General features: G+C 57.6%; 2 protein-coding genes across 4 annotated transcripts; one reads left to right on the forward strand and one right to left on the reverse strand.

Moving 5' to 3' along the window:
- Nucleotides 1-512: 512 nt before the first annotated feature.
- On the forward strand, nt 513-13192 carry Sema4g (semaphorin 4G). Of its 3 annotated transcripts, XR_002821165.1 has the most exons (16): nt 513-594; nt 3228-3683; nt 3773-3921; nt 4132-4194; nt 7267-7365; nt 7475-7568; nt 7668-7781; nt 7965-8137; nt 8222-8391; nt 8671-8815; nt 8910-9132; nt 9331-9446; nt 9573-9736; nt 9883-9944; nt 11085-12057; nt 12478-13192. XR_002821165.1 is itself a non-coding variant. In XM_023715479.1 (15 exons), exons 2-15 carry the CDS (start codon nt 3560-3562, stop codon nt 11912-11914), a joined length of 2526 nt encoding a protein of 841 aa, XP_023571247.1. In that variant the 5' UTR covers nt 513-594; nt 3228-3559; the 3' UTR covers nt 11915-12149. The 3 variants fall into 3 exon arrangements, 2 of the variants coding, with proteins under 2 accessions (XP_023571247.1, XP_023571248.1); XM_023715479.1 differs by lacking the exon at nt 12478-13192 and having other exon boundaries at nt 11085-12149; XM_023715480.1 differs by lacking the exon at nt 12478-13192 and having other exon boundaries at nt 7300-7365; nt 11085-12149.
- Nucleotides 13193-14879: 1687 nt separating this feature from the next.
- Nucleotides 14880-15766, reverse strand: Mrpl43 (mitochondrial ribosomal protein L43). Its single transcript, XM_023715481.1, has 3 exons — nt 15598-15766; nt 15392-15498; nt 14880-15301 (listed from the first exon to the last, which is right to left on the reverse strand). Exons 1-3 carry the CDS (start codon nt 15726-15728, stop codon nt 15039-15041), a joined length of 501 nt encoding a protein of 166 aa, XP_023571249.1. The 5' UTR covers nt 15729-15766; the 3' UTR covers nt 14880-15038.
- Nucleotides 15767-15815: the final 49 nt, after the last annotated feature.

Consider the following 15815-nt stretch of genomic DNA (forward strand, 5'->3'; position numbering starts at 1 on the left):
ATGATGTTCAGGAGAAGCTTGAGAAGAAGAAAGCAGGCATCTGAATCTCACCCACCCTCGAGGTGAACCTGGGTTAGGGTTAAAATTTGGTGAATGAATTGGTGCAAATAGTTGTAGCTCATGTATCCAGAAAAGAACATTTTCTGTATGCACTTCGGACCAAGCCGCTACTTTATCCCCTGCAGGCCTGGCCCTCGACTTTAAGTCATGACAACGGCAGAGAGACTTGAGCGGGACCCACGATCCTCGTGTTGAGAGCTGTTCCCACCTGCTGGCCCCCCACGCCACTCCCACCCCCTAGGTCGAAAGAGGGTGGCAAGAGTGCAAAAGGCGCAGTCCCGGATAGAGACCAGCGAGGGCCCTCTGGGAGGGAAACCTCGCAGGACAAATTGGCTGCTGCGCACAGGAGCTTCGCACCGGGCGGAGTCCCACCTCAAACCTCAGCCTCCTCCACGCGAGGTGGGGCCCCAGCGGAAAGCCCCGCCCCATCGGACTCCGGCCCCGCCCCCGCCCGGCCCCTTCCTCCTGCAGCAGGCGTGTGCGGCCGCGGAGCCGCGCTGCGCGGTCCCCATGGCCCCGAATCCCGAAGCTAAGGTGAGCGAGGCCGGGAGCGAGGGTGGGCGGCCGGCGGGGTTGGCCCGGGGCCGGGGGCCGGGTGCTGGGGCGGTGCTGGCGGGCCTTCTCGTCCGCTGCGCCGCCGCGCTAAGCCAGGCCTTCCTCATCGCCAAGACCCCGGCCCCGCATGAAGGCTTGCGAGGGGCGCGGGCCAGGCCTCGGTTCGCGCGCAGCGCAGAGTGGCCACCGCGGACAGGGACAGAGCGGGGCGGGGACCCGCGAGGCCAGTGCGCCCCTGGATCTGGGTCACGTCTCCGGCATATGGCCGGATGGAAGGAGAGCCTGTCCTCGGCTGCAGCAGGGGAGTCCGAGGTTATAGCAGGCAGAGGGAGGGCGCGGGCCAACCGTGGGAGGGGGTCTCAGAGGGCGGGGTCTCGAGCTGCGGAGACCGCCACACCACCGGGCAGGGCCCGCCGAGCCCGACAGGGGCGTCGGGGATGAAGGTCGAGGCCCCACGCGGGAACCCTCCTCGGATCGTGTCGGGGTCTCCTTCCTCTTAGGCTCTAGCTAGAGATCTAGTTTTCTCACCCTAGGGTCTAATGAGCCGGGGATCACAGAGTGCAAGGGGCTTCCTCTGGGGGGCACCGGAGCTGTGGAGCTCTTGCAGTGCTGGGTGTGGATCTCAGACTTTGAACTAGGTTGGCCACCAAGGGGGCGGCATACTCTGCCCCGCCCTCCCAACAGGTGAAGTGGGCGCCGAGAGCTCCAGCCCAGTCCCCTCGTCTAGAGCTGCAGCAGGTAGGGGTGGAGGGCCGCTAGGTCAGATTCCACTCCTGCTTGGCTTTGCTGGAGCTGTGGGCCCCTCCCGCCTGGGGTCACCACACTCCGCACAGCCTTGACCTGCAGTGTCCCAGGTCAGAAGCCTCCCCCAGCTCCGCGCGCGTGCATGGGAATACACACATGTGGCGTTCGAGCTGGGAGGCAGGTTCTGCTCTGAGTCTCACTCCCGTGGACACTGACAGCCACCAAGCCCAGAGAAAGAAGTAGAGCCTTGTGTGTAATTGCATGTTTGAGAGCGCGGAACATACTACATTCCTGATCCCTGATCCCTCTGTGAGCCCGCCTGCCCAGCCTGCTGCAAGGGTGTGCTGCCTTTAACAGAAACCCGCACGTGCCTTATAATCCTGCTTGTCACCTCTGGGCTGTGACCCACTGAAGGGAAGGGCATGTGGACCCCTGTGAGTATGTGTGCCCCTCTGTGAACATACCTGCTCATGCACCTCCTTGTGGGTGTGTGACTGACTCCTGTGGATACCTGTGCTCACAGCCCTCCTCATGAACATGTTGTGTGCACATCCATGTGCATGTACCTCAGCTGCCTCTTGGCTCACAAGACTCAGAGTACACCTGTGTGAGTGTGCCTGCGCATTGAGTGGCTTTTCTTATCTGGGGTGTGCTCCTCCTGCCCGTCCCAGGGATTGGTCCCCCCAGCCATAAGGCTCCCCCTCCTGCTAAGCAAATAGGAGGCCCCAGAGGTAAACAGGTGTGGCCCACGGCGAGGAGTGGGACACGAGCAGCTTGCCCGGAGCCTCCTACTAGCCCAATCCCCAAATCAGGGTACTGCTGCCCACTCTGCGGTGCCCAGGGACCCTCCTCTGCCCCTCTCAGGTTCACTCTGCCCTCCTATGACAGTACTGACCTTTATCTCTCGAATAAACCCTCCAGGTTCCTGTTTTCCTCTGGCTGGCTCCTGGTCCCTCTTCTCCTTTCAAGGCCAGGTAGTTAATATTTGACCTGGAAGGGACAGGAGAGACCAGTGGCACCCTCTGACCCTACCTATAGTCTGATAAGATGGAGTATGTCTGGCCACTCTGGGCCCAGCTCAGGAAGCCTTCAGAAGCCCCTTCAGAGTTTAGGACGCCTGCCACAGAGGGCGGGGGAGGTCATCTCCCAGCCCACCTCCTCCCCAGTGGTTGGATTAAGAAAGGCTCAGGGTAGGGAACAGTCAGTCGAGAAATGTAATCCAGAGGTGGTCTGGAGCTCAGGGATCCCCATGTCACCTCTTACAGGGTGCTTAGGTCTCAAGTCCCTGGCCTCATGCATGTGTCACCCCTCCCGCCTGGACTTGACTGTGCAGCAAGGGGCGCCGGAAGGCCCTGCCAGGCTCCCACCATGCCTGGGTTCCTGCTGGCAGGTGGGGGCATGTGTGGATGCCCAGCCTAAGGCTGCAGCGCTGGCAGGGCAGAAACGTTCACCCCCTCAGAGAAGAATGCCTTGGAGAAGTGTCTAATTAAAGACAAATTCCAGAGGGAGCTCTCCGGCCAAGGAAAAGAAAAAACAAAGGAAAAACAGGACAGGATTAACAAAGGCCCATTAAATGCCTCTGCCCAGGCCTTCCTGCAGAGGGCAGGCGGCAGGGCGGCTGGTGTTGGAGGCGCAGGCGTTGGCTCTGAGAACCCAAACTCCTGACCTGACCCGAAGGAGGGAGCTGTTAGGGTGGTTCAAGTTGGGAGCAGGAAGAGAAGTCCACTGCAGCCCCCATCGGAGCAGAGATGTGCAGTCGGTCCTGGCGCAGGGGTTCTGTGGATGCCCCTAAATCTGGCTAATGCCATCTATCTTCCACCCCCATGCAGATCAAAGTGCTTTCTTTTTTTTCTTCCTTCAAAAAACAGATCTCAGAAAGCCAGGATGTGCCCTGCTGTCGAGGGCAGGGTGACCCTATCGGGAACCTACAGTCTTCCATGACTCAACTCTCACTCACCGTGAAGCTGGCATGTAATGCAGAGAAGCATGGGACTGACCCATCTCTCCGCCCCTGAGCTGAGATCCCATGGCCATACAACTCTGTGGCTCCATGTCCCCCCCATTCCCAGATCCGCCCTGGCCCCATGACCCCTAACCTTGCACGTGACTGTCCTGGACTTTGACCCCTGTGACTTGTCCCCTCCTGCACCTCTGGTCTGGCTCCCTTGGGGGTCTTGCTGGTTTGGACCTCCCCAGGAAAATGTGGGGAAGGCTCTGGCCCCTCCTCCTCGGCGTCCTTGCAGCCACAGCAGTCCCTGGGCCCTCCCTGCGGAGACCGTCCCTAGAGCTAGATGCTACCCCAAGGATGACCATCTCCTATGAAGGTTAGACCCTCGACCCTCAGAGGCTGTGACAGCCAAGGCTGGGGGCTGGAGACGGTCCTAAAGCCAGCTCACTGCTCCACTTTCCCCAGAGCTCTCTGGGACCCGGTACTTTCAGGCCCAAGCACAGAACTACTCAACACTACTCCTGGAGGAGGCCTCAGCGAGACTGCTGGTGGGAGCTCGAGGTGCCCTGTTCTCGCTCAGCGCCCAAGACATAGGAGACGGGGCTCACAAAGAGGTCAGCCCCAAACCAGGGCTGCAGCCTCATCAGCTCACTGGGATGTCAGCTTCCCAGAAACCCTGCCAGCCTTGCTCAGCCCCAACAGCACTGTCCTTCTCTGCCTCCCTGTGGAATGTACCCTTGCCCCCACCACCCGGCTCCCTGGAATCCTGTTGCCCAGTCCTGTGAGTATGGATATTGGGGTCAGTATGTTCCCTTTATCCCTAGATCCACTGGGAAGCCTCCCCAGAGATGCAAAGCAAATGTCATCAGAAAGGGAAGAACAACCTGGTATGTGGTCTGCCCTGTCCCCAGCTCCTTCTTTTCCCCCCTTTTCAGCTGGGGATGCCACGGTGGGGTGGTAGAGCCCTGTCAGTCAGTTGCACAACCATAGCAAACATGCTGAGTGCTGCCAAAGTGGCCCTGGGCGCAGCCTGCTAATCCAGTTGTGGTGGCTCCCAATCCCTCCAGCTCCCAGGTGACAGTCATGGTAACAATTAATAACCTATTTAGTGCTGACTTTCCTATTTTCTTCACCTAGTTCTAAAAGAACTTATGAAGTCATAGTATTTCCCATTTTACAGATGAGAAAAATGAGGCTTTGGTAAAGGACTAGCCAGTATCCATGGAGAAAAATTAGTGAAGTATCAACCTCTTCTGGCTAAAGAAGAGGGTGTCTGCTTATGTCTAGCTGCCTCTGGGCCTGGAGATTCTGTCTCAGGGGGCTTTCAGGTGGTGCTGGGGTACTGCGGTCTCCCCAGAGAGCCTGCCACAGGCTGCTGTGAGTATGGCTTAGGGAGGGAGGTGGAACTGGCCCTGAGGGCTGTGATCCTGCTCTGTGACTCTCGACTGTAGTGGGCTCAGGATTCAGGGCACAGGTGCAGGTGCTACCTGGGGGCTGTCGGGGAAGGGCTCTGACAAACTTGCAGCTGAAGCCAGGCAGGGGTTCCCAGGCCACACTGTTAGCCAGGCTTTGAAGAACACCTCTGGGGCTGTGAGGCCGTCTGGCTGTGACATCTGTCACCCTGGTGGTGAGCATGGGAGGGGCTGGCTCAGGGGCTCTGCAGGCTGGGCGGGGCCTTCCTCCCTGGCCCTCCGTGAACCAGTCGTCCCTCGCTCAGGCGTACATGAGTAGCTGCACTCCCTGCTAGAACCTCCACACAGGCTCCCGAGAATACTCCAAAAGTGCATTCTGAGGAACACTGATTATCAAGAGAAGGGTTCAGAGGTCAAGTTCACTTAGAAAGCACTTCCTGCACAATCCCACAATGCACAGCAGCACCCTTCATACCCCCAGCAAAGACAGTTCATCTGCAACTTCCAAACCTATCTCACCACAGAGCTCCTCCTAACTTATTGACCATAGAATTCCTCCTAACCACCATGCTTTTCTTGTTTTGTTTTTTTTTTTTTTTTTTTTTTTTTTTTTTTTTTTTTTTTTTTTTGTTTTTTGTTTTTTGTTTGAGACAGGGTTTTGGTATGTAGTCCAGGCTGGTCTTGAATTTGTGGTAATCCACCTGCCTCAGCTTCCTTTGTGCTGCAATAATGGGCATGCAGCACCACATCCCTAGCTCCAACTTCACTTTTAAATTTAAACATTTTAAGCCAGGTGTGGTAGTGCAGGAATTGGGAGGCTGAGGCAGGAGAATCACTGTGAGTTCAAGACCAAACCAGACAAGCTAGTGAGACCCTATCTCAAAATACCCAAAATAGGACCAGGGAGATAGCTCCATAGAATAAGCGCTTGCCTGGCAAACACAGGGTCCTGAGTTCAATCCCTGGTACTGAAAAAAAAATAAATATGTAAACATCTTAGGGAATGATCACTATAGGAATATTTATCTGGCCCCAGGTATGAGGCCTGAGTACACCGAGAGCGAGGGGCTGCACAGTGAGGAAGCAGTGGAAGGAGCAGCACAGGAGGAGGTCCCTCATGGAGCAAGGGAGGCCCTGAAGGGTGAGCAGGCGAGCAAGGCAGGCAAGGCCCAGGCTGCTCAGACAGGCCTAGGCATGTGGGCTCATGTAGCAGGGTGAATGACCTCGCTTACTTCTGTGCAGTGTGCTTTGTAGAGTGGGCCTGAGGCACTGAGTGTGTGGGTGGGTGGGCACCACCCAAAGGAGCTGTGTAGAGTGGGGGCTGCAGGACCCTAGGAGACAGGTACTGGAGCTGTTGGCAGTGTGCCCTGCCATGCTTTCTGAATTTTATACAAGAGGATGTCTTCTTTCACTGGGTGGCTTGGGAGGGTGGTCAGGTGGTCCCAGCACTGGTCCAGAGGAGATGAGATGGCATAATTTGGACTGAGGAGTGGTGCAGATGGAGGAGACCAAGCCTGCCCATGTTTGGGACAAACAATAAATCAGGCAGTAGGACTGAGGGTGCAGAGTGGGAAGGGAGAAGGATCTGGCTCCTGGCTTCTAGAACTGAGGAAAGGGTGCTGGGAGTGAGGTGAGGACTGGAGGAGCAGGTTCGGGTGGGCAGGGAAGTCCGGGAGCAGGCAGGCAGCTGTCTTCCCAAGGAGGTAGAGTGGATGTGGTCCTGGGATGGAGGCAGAGGCTGGTAGGCCTCCTGGGGCCACTCCAAGGGTTGGGAGGGAGCTCCAGAATGGGGGACACTGCCAAGAAGGAGCTCAGGACAAGAGCACACCCCAGCTGGGTAGGGCCCTGGAAGCAGCTGGGCTAGGACTAGCAGGCCTGCAGGAGAAGCTGGCGGGCAGTGTCAGCATTGCGCCACCGGAAGGCCAAGCACAGAGAGTTCCAGGGAACAGCACGGTTGTAGGCAGCAAGAAGCCCATGAGCATCTCGGAAAGGACTGCTTTGTCCTGGGAGTGGAGGCGAGAGCCAGAATACAAAGTCAGACTCAGTCAGGCCTGCTGCCATGCTCCCGTGATCTTAGCACTCTGAGAGGCTGAAGCAGGGGCATGCCACACTCAAGGGGGCTAGGCAACTTAGCAAGACCCTGTCGCAATTTAAAAAAAAAATTATTTATTTATTTTGGTAGAGGGTCTCAGGACACAGCTCAGACTTGTAGTGACCCTCCTGTCTCAGCCTCCCCAGCACTGGAATTACAGGCGTGCACCACCAGTTTTGGGGCCAGCACAGCATGTGGTACCAGGGATCAACCTTAGGTCTGTGCACTTGCCAGGCAGGCCCTTAGACTGCTGGGCTATTTCCCCAGCCCTCAAATTTTAAAAAAGAGAGTAAAAAGGGTTTGAGGATGTAACTTGGTGTGAAGGCCTTGGATTTAGTTCCTACTACAGAAGACTGACAAATGGAAAGAAAAGAAGAAAGAACACAGAAAGTAGGCCAGCGGAGGAGGGCCCCAGCCGGGCAGAGGCTCACATGTCCCTGCACCTTGTCCTGCAGACTGAGTGCTTCAACCATGTGCGCTTTCTGCAGCGGCTCAATGCCACTCACCTCTACGCATGTGGGACCCATGCCTTCCAGCCCCTGTGCGCTGCCATTGTGAGTGTGCCCAGCCCGGTGTGACTGTTAACCCAGACCAGACGGTCTGGCTTGGGTTGGGCTGCAGCCCTGCCTGGCCTCAGGACCTTACTGCGGCCCATCCCTCCAGGATGCTGAGGCCTTCACCTTGCCGAGCAGCTTCGAGGAGGGGAAGGAGAAGTGCCCTTATGACCCAGCCCGGGGCTTCACAGGCCTCGTCATTGGTGAGCGTTGGTGCTGCGGGATGCATGTCTTGTCACGCTTGCCACCTGTGTGCCCAGTGTGTGTGACGTGTCTGTCGGGCTGGCCTGTCTGTTCCCTAGATGGGGGCCTCTACACAGCCACACGGTATGAATTCCGGAGCATTCCTGACATCCGCCGGAGCCGCCACCCACATGCACTAAGAACCGAGGAAGCACCTGTGCACTGGCTCAATGGTTAGGAACGTGGGAGGACGGAGGGGCTGCTCCTTGCTCGTCCCTGCTTAGACAGCTGATCGTCCCATCCCCAAGTCCCCGGGTGAGCCCTGCCGCTCCACTCCTGTGTGGTCCAGGGAGGGAATCGGCCAGGCCAAGGTCCCCAACATGTCTAAGAAGCCTCTGAACACCTCAAACCCACAGATGCTGAGTTTGTCTTCTCCGTGCTGGTGCGAGAGAGTGAGGCCAGTGTGGTGGGCGACGATGACAAGGTTTATTACTTCTTCACGGAGCGTGCTGCTGCCGAGGAGGGCTCCAGCAGCTTCAGCCCAAGCCGGAGCAGTCACCGAGTGGCCCGTGTGGCCCGTGTTTGCAAGGTGGACAGGGCTGAGGCTGGGCCACAGGGTAGACTGGGCTCCTGACCCTGGCTTCTGACCCCTGACCTTGCTTTAACCCCACAGGGGGATCTGGGAGGGAAGAAGATCCTGCAGAAGAAGTGGACGTCCTTCCTGAAGGCGCGCCTCATCTGCCACATCCCCCAGTATGAGAAGCTGCGTGGGGTCTGCAGTCTGGATGCTGAGCGTGCGGCCCACACCCGCTTCTATGCGGCCTTCTCACTGACCACACAGTGGTGAGCACAGGAGCAGCAGGAGGGTGGGAACTGGGGCCCACATGGGCATTGCAGCTGAGGCCAGGGACAACCCAAGAGGACTGATCATGGGGAGGGTCGGGTTCAGAGTGAGAGTGTCAGGCACATCCAGACAGCCTAGGAGGAAGGCCGCCAGCCCAAAGAAGTGGCCCTGGGAGCCTGCGGTAGTGGCTGACCACCAAGGTAACAAAGGTTCTACGCTGAGCTCGGGTTGGAGCAGGTCCACTCGCAACTCAGCCCCTTCCTGCGTCTCATTCCCAGGAAGACCCTGGAGGCCTCAGCCATCTGCCGCTTTGACCTGGCTGAGGTGCAGGCTGTCTTCTCAGGACCCTACATGGAATACCAGGATGGTGCCCGCCGCTGGGGCCGCTACGAGGGCGGAGTCCCCGAGCCCCGTCCTGGCTCGGTGAGTTTCCTGGCCTGGGGCCAGTGCTCAGCAGACAGGGCCTGGGGTCCAGGAGAGCAAGGCAACTGACCAGGCTCAAACTACCTCCACCCAGTGCATCACAGATCCGCTGCGCAGCCGGGGCTTCAACTCATCCCAAGACTTGCCGTCCCTGGTGCTGGACTTCGTGAAGCTGCATCCACTGATGGCGCGGCCTGTGGTGCCCACACGTGGACGGCCCCTGCTGCTTAAGCGCAATGTGCGCTACACACACCTCACCGCGATACCAGTTTCCACTCCTGCTGGGCTCACCTATGATCTGCTCTTTCTGGGCACAGGTGCTTCCGACCTGAATCCCTGATCCCCTGGCTTGATCACGAATGCTCCTGAACCCCGTTACTCCTAGCGTGACTACCTAGAGTTCCTGAAGCCCTGTTGCTGGCATCACGATTCCCAAGCTGTCCCACTAGGCCTCTTACAAAGTGCTGAGCGTAGATCCCAGTGCTGGAGTCTAACCTCTGTCCTTTCTATGCCAGCTGATGGCTGGATCCACAAGGCTGTGGTCCTGGGCCCCGGCGTGCACATTATTGAGGAGACGCAAGTATTCAGGGAGCCCCAGTCAGTGGACAATCTCGTCATCTCCCCGAGGCAGGTAGGCCTGCTTTCCACCCCTCGGTGTGTGCTTGCTGGACGGGGAAGGGGTCAGAGGCTGGCCAGGCTCTGCATCTGCGAATGGGAGTAAGGCCCACAGCCAACCACTTGTCCTCTCGGCTCCCAGCACAGCCTGTATGTGGGCACCCCTAGCGGAGTCATCCAGCTACCATTGTCCACCTGCTTCCGCTACCAGTCCTGCTATGACTGCATCCTAGCCCGTGACCCCTACTGCAGCTGGAACCCCAGCAACCATTCCTGCGTGGCAACCACCACCACCACAGCAAACAGGTCCCAGGGTAGCATGAGGGAGCAGGGCGGGTAGGCTTGCTGTAGAGAACCCAGGGGGCTGATTACTGTCACAACCCTACCCACCCTTTGACTGGGAAGCTGAGCCTGTTTCCTCTTGCTCATGAATCCTAATCTCCTGTCCCCAGAACATCACTGATACAGGACATAGAGAGGGGAAATCGAGGCTGTGAAGGCAGCAGCCGTACAGGTATGTGACAGTCATGGATGTCTGGGGACCTGTCCTCTTGCAGCTACTCACTGTCAACCACAGGGCCACGTTGTGTCGGTGGCTGTACCTGTGTGTTCTTAGAGAGCCTGGTCCAAGACGGGGTTTTGTACAGGAAGAGCTCGGTAGAAAGTCACTGCCCAAACTATCAGCAAGAAAGCAGATTCAAGATGGGCCATGTTGTGCTGAGGATCACAACAGGCCTTGTGCAGGGAATGGATTACCTGCCTGCCATATGCGGGGTTGCAGCCTGGGTTCAGTTTCCAGAGCACTGACCCCCAAAAGTCAAGTGTCTTGTCACTTCTAGAACTTGGAGCCAAGTAGGTGTGTGTTGAGAATTACCTTCCTGACAAGGTTCAGAGGGAGAACAGGCATTTCCTGAGGAAGACCAAGTGGGTGCACTAATACTCAAAGGGAGAATGAAAGTTAGCAATCCTAGCTGCCAGTACTGAGTACCTCTACTGTGCCAGGCGCCAAGCTGAGCACTTAGGTGCATCTGCATGCATTTATGCTCTCGGCACCCATGAGCGAGGTGCGCGCTGTAGCCCCAGGAGGGGAGCATCAGTGTACTCCACGCTGCCCAGCTACTGCACAGCGGGGTCAATTCCAGCTGGACCCCAGTGGTCTGACTCATTTGTGCTTTCGGCCACTGTGCTGTACTGTCGTGGGTCAGCCACACAGGCAGAGGGCACACATAGGATGATGGCACCCAAGCAGGGGAGCTGCAGGGGAGGAAAAAGGCAAGGCAGACCGTCCTGACCTGGGCAATGCACAGGGCCTGGTGCAGTTTGGGAGCAGGCACGAGGACAGGACCAAGGGAAGTGCCCGGAAGCCTTCTCCTGGAGGAGCTGAGAGGTCTGTGTGGGAGGCAGACCAGGTGTCCTTGGCAGGTGGCAAGGCCTGAGATCACAGGAGAGGCTGGGAGCACGGAGAAAAGAGAAGTAGGCTTCCCAAGAGCCAGTGGCATTCCCTCACAAGGGAGCACACGTGTCTGGACTCGGTCAGCTGCCCTGATGCACAGCTTATGCAGAGTGCTAGACATTTGGCAATAAATGGTGTGGCTTGATTTCTGGCGCCCTCCCTGAGGTGGGCAGGTCTTGAGCTCTTCACCCTCCCCTCCAGGGCCACTACCAACCCTGAAGACCCGCTCTGTGCTCCAGGGTGACAATGTCCTCCTGCCCTGTGACCAGCCATCCAACCTGGCCCGGGCATTGTGGCTACTCAATGGCAGCAGGAGCCTGAGTGACGGGCAGGATGGCTACCGTGTGGGTGTCGATGGGCTGCTAGTGACAGACACACAGCCTGAGCACAGTGGCAGCTATGGCTGCTTTGCTGAGGAGAATGGTTTGCGAACCCTGCTGGCCTCCTATAGCCTCACTGTCCGGCCAGCCACTCCTGCCCCAGCTCCACAAGCCCCTGCCACAAAAGAGGCCCGCCTGGCCCCCGACGTGAAGCTGCTCTACGTGCTTGCCATCGCGGCCCTCGGTGGCCTCTGCCTCATCCTGGCCTTCTCCCTCCTGTATGTGGCTTGCCTGCGCAGAGGTGGACGGGGCCACCGCCGTAAATACTCACTGGGCCGGGCTGGCCGGGCTGGGGGCTCAGCTGTGCAGCTGCAGACAGTCTCAGGCCAGTGTCCTGGAGAGGAAGATGAAGGTGATGAAGGAGAGGGGGCCGGAGGCCTGGAGGGAAGCTGCCTCCAGATCATCCCTGGAGAAGGCGCCCCAGCCCCTCCGCCCCCACCACCTCCGCCCCCACCGGCCGAGCTGACTAACGGGCTGGTGGCACTGCCCAGCCGGCTCCGAAGGATGAACGGCAGCAGCTACGTGCTCCTGAGGCAGAGCGGCGACGGAGTGCCGACGGGGCCCTGCTCCTTTGCAGAGGAGCTCAGCCGCATCCTGGAGAAGAGGAAGCACACACAGCTGGTGGAGCAGTTAGATGAGAGCGCCGTCTGAGTCTGGCCTCCCTGGCATGGCCGCCCTCTGCACCTCCTCCCAACTCTGTTGTCTCCATAGGGTTACCCGTTAGGCCCAGCCAGAGCCCCTTCCTCAGCCTCCAAGACCCACGTAGGAGCAGCCAGGCCCATGATGCTCCTGAGGTAGGTGCTCCCTGCAGACCCAGTCAGTTCCTACGTCCCTAACACTTTGGAGGCCTGTGTCCTGTCCTCGTGTCTGCCCAGCCTTTCCTCTTCCTCCCAGGCAGGGCTCTGCAGGGCGACAGCCTCAGTGTCGCCACCTTCTGCATACTGTGTGCTGGATGCTCCTGAAGCCGCACACAAGCCCTGCCGACCATTAAGCCCTGCATACATTCACACACGCACAGGGCAGAACGTGTCAGTGGGGCTGTACAGCCCACTCCCCTCTTCTTCCTCGCCATTCTTATTTCACCCTCCTGGTTGTCACATCCCCATCTAGTGCTCTTACGGTCCCTGTCCCATGTGACCCCATTGGCAAAAGCTTGGGAACAGGCCAGCCTAGGAGGTAAGGTAGTCATTCCCCTCTTCTTCCTTCTTGTGCAGTCTTTGTGAGTCGGCTTACCCATCCCCCTCGGTCCCACAGAAGAGTGACAAAAAGACCTCTGGGCATGTTCCTTCCCATGCATCTGTGGTACATGTGCTAACATTTCCACCCTGTGCACCTCTGAGCCTCCCCTTGCTGCCGGACTGTCGGTTGGGTTAGGTCCATGGACATTTCAAAGGGAGACTCCCCCTCCCATTAGCTGTCCTTGGAGAGCCTGCCCTGGACGGGTGACCACACTGCACTCAATGAGCCAGCCTTCCCAGGGACCAAGCATTGCTGCCCCTAGACCAGAGCAGGGGAAAGAACTGTCTCACCTGGCACACAACGCCCGTTCTTGGAACTATGCAAAGGGCAGAGGCTGGGAGTTTGGATGCGTGGCTCCCACTCCTGTCCTACTCACCGGGCCACTTCCAAGGTCCAGGGCCGCTGAAGCCCCAGGCCCACCTGGGACAATCACGCTAGACTGAGCTCCCTCATTGCCTTTGGGTGAGGATGACTGTTATTTTTGTAGCTGCGAACGTGGAATCCCACGAGTTTTTACTGCCCTTCACCCAACCTCTCCCGCCTCCACCCACAATGAATGTATTTATTGTGAGAACGAATGAATGCTCTTCCTTAGGAATGCCCTCACTCAGCCCCGGGTGGGTGGGACAGGCATGTGACAGAGGGGAGCCTGGGCTCAGCTCCTGACTGAAGTTGGTTAATAAACACCCTTTCCCCAGAGCTGTGTAGTCCATTTCGTCTAAACGGCCTCCCTTGGTCGCTGGGAGCAGGGACTTCCGCACCTAGTTGGCATTCACCTCCATGAAACTTACAGAGCACACTGGCAACCACACTTGCGTCCAGGCCATGCTCACTGACACACAGCCCCTCTCACGAAGGTGCAGGTTAATCACTCACTGTGATGAAGGCGTAACAAAAAATTTCAGTTCAAGAGTTCACACAAAGGCTGAGCATGACAGTGCGCCCATGACCCCAGCATTCTGGAGGCTGAGGCAGGAGGACTGCCACAAGTCAGGCCAGCCTGGGCGCCATAATGAATTCAAAGCCAGCCTGAACTATGTGGTGAGACCACCTCTAAATACACACACACAAAAAAACAAACAAAAAACCTTATTCACACAAGGGTTTCTACATATTTTGCATCCCGGTCCTCTTCCTGTTTCTGCTTTGGGATGGATTCTCCCTGTGCTGCCCAGCCTCCCGAAGAACTGGGCTACAGGTGTGTGTGTGCCACCAGGCCTGGCTCCCTGCCTTTTAAAAACCAAGCCTAGAGGATCCCCATCAGCCCTCCTTCTCTTTGTAGTTACCACCCCTTCCCACCCTTCGGTGCAAAGGGAGATATAGATGTTTCCACACAAAGCAGGGTCTCAGGAGATCGGATGCGGCAGCCACCTGCCAGAGAATCTCTCCCTTGGAGTCAGGCAGGCCTACAATAGTCATGCTGCTTCTGGTTTTACAATAATGAAAAATGGGGCTCATGCTTAAGGTATTCATACAGTTGAGAAACCTCATGTGTACACTTGTGTAATTTTTTTTTTTTTTTTTGGTGGAACCGGGGATCAAACTCAGGCCCTTGAGCTTGCCAGGTAAGTGCTTATTCCACTGAGCCATCTCCCTGGCCCCAATGTGTAACTTTTTTTTCTTAACCTTTTTTGGTTTTGATCTTTTTTTATTTTACTGTATTTTTTTGGTTGGATTTTTTTTTTTAGGGGAGTTTTTTGTTTTTGGTGTTGAGGACCAAACCCGGGGCTTCCAGCTTGCTAGGCAAGCATTCTATCACTGAGCCAAATCCCCAGCCCCTTTTTCAGCATTTTTAAGAGATTTCTGTTCCACCTCCCAAGTGCTAAGATTACAGACATACTCCACCACACCCAGCTAAACTTGCATAAGTTTAATGATATCAGTTTTTTAATCTGTACACATTCACACACATAACAAGCGTCTCACATACACCAGGTCACAGCAGATCTCTCGCTAGCTCAATGGCTGTGGCAGTACAGTGTGAGGGACCTTGAGGAGCCAGCCTCCAGACAACCCGCTGCCCCACCGCCATGTTTTGAAATCAGCATTATCAATCTGGATTTTTTTTTTTTGCGGAACCAGGGATTGAACTCAGGCCCTTGCGCCTGCCAGGGAAGCGCTTATTCCACTGAGCCATCTCCCCAGTCCATGGATTTTTTTTTTTTTTTTTTTGAGACATCTATGTAGTTCAGGGCGGCCTCAAATTCACAATACTCCTGCCTCAGCTTTGCAAGTACTGCAATTACAGATTTGAGGCAACTCGTGCGGCTTCTATTTAGATTCTAGAAAACAAGGGCCTTGTGTAGCATTTCAAGACTCATCTCCGGTTTCAGAGATGCCCACTAATTTGAATTAGGGAACAAAAAAGTCATAGCTCTCAGCGTTTGACGCTTTAATCCAACAGGCAGCGCCTCACCCCAAGCAAGGCCTTCGGCATTAAGCCAGCGCTGGGGCAAGGGAGAGATCTCTTTATCTGCTTGGGCTTGGAATGCCAAAGAGGGAGGTACACCTCTGCTGGGCGACAGGCCGGCCTGGGTTAGCGTAGGTGGCGCGATTCTTCGCCGCGCTCGCCCCCGCCTGGGGCAGGGCTCCGGGGCTCTCGGGGGCGCAGCCCGCGGAACGGCGCGGGTTTGTTGGTGAACGGGTGCCACTGGCCCTGGATGCTGGGGTTGTCGGTGTGGAAGGGCTTTCGGATGCGGACCACGTCCAGGCCTGACTGGCCCGCCAGCTTCTGAACCAGCGCGGCGATCTCTTCCGCCGACTTGCAGTGGATGCTCTCCTCGCGCACGGCCCCATTGACTGGAAGAAGGGAGGCGCAGACAGCAGAAGCCGCTCAGCGGGGGTCCCCGCGGGGGCCAGCGCGCCTCGCCCAGCCCCGGCCCCACTCACGGTACTCGGCCACTACTCCGGGCACGCAGCACGGTCGGGGGTTCACGTAGACGACAACCCCTGGGTTGCGACGGGCGAAGTCGATCACCTCGCGTTCCACGAACTCCCTGAGGGGCCCGGAAGGGAGGACTCGGTGAGCCCGGCCCGGGCGCCCTCGGCCGGGATAGGCGCCCCGTGCGCGCACCCCAGCGTGTTCTCGGGCTCACCTGGCGCCGCGCGACGAGGGCCCATCGCGGCTGAGACTGAAGCTGAGACGCTGCAGCTGCTGCACGTACCGCCCCAGCCCGTTGTGCAGGACGCTGGCCAGGAAGCGGCTCGCGGTGCCGCGCGCAGTCATGGCGGCGGCCGCCCGAGAGCGGCGGCAGGGGGCGGGGCTGAGTCCGGCTTCCGCTTCCGGAGGTCGCGGCGCCGGGAGAGTTTTGCT

This window comes from Octodon degus, unplaced genomic scaffold (assembly GCF_000260255.1).
Source record: "Octodon degus isolate 3935 unplaced genomic scaffold, OctDeg1.0 scaffold00042, whole genome shotgun sequence".
NCBI classification, from domain to species: domain Eukaryota; kingdom Metazoa; phylum Chordata; class Mammalia; order Rodentia; family Octodontidae; genus Octodon; species Octodon degus.

Coding starts and splice junctions, on each gene's coding strand:
- Sema4g (XM_023715479.1), top strand. CDS start 3,560: ATGTGGGGAAGGCTCTGGCCCCTCCTCCTCGGCGTCCTTGCAGCCACA. Junction 9,447..9,572: donor TCGTCATCTCCCCGAGGCAG/GTAGGCCTGCTT, acceptor CTCGGCTCCCAG/CACAGCCTGTATGTGGGCAC. Junction 9,945..11,084: donor TGAAGGCAGCAGCCGTACAG/GTATGTGACAGT, acceptor CCTCCCCTCCAG/GGCCACTACCAACCCTGAAG.
- Mrpl43 (XM_023715481.1), bottom strand. CDS start 15,728: ATGACTGCGCGCGGCACCGCGAGCCGCTTCCTGGCCAGCGTCCTGCAC. Junction 15,499..15,597: donor CCCTCGTCGCGCGGCGCCAG/GTGAGCCCGAGA, acceptor CGGGCCCCTCAG/GGAGTTCGTGGAACGCGAGG. Junction 15,302..15,391: donor CGGAGTAGTGGCCGAGTACC/GTGAGTGGGGCC, acceptor CCCTTCTTCCAG/TCAATGGGGCCGTGCGCGAG.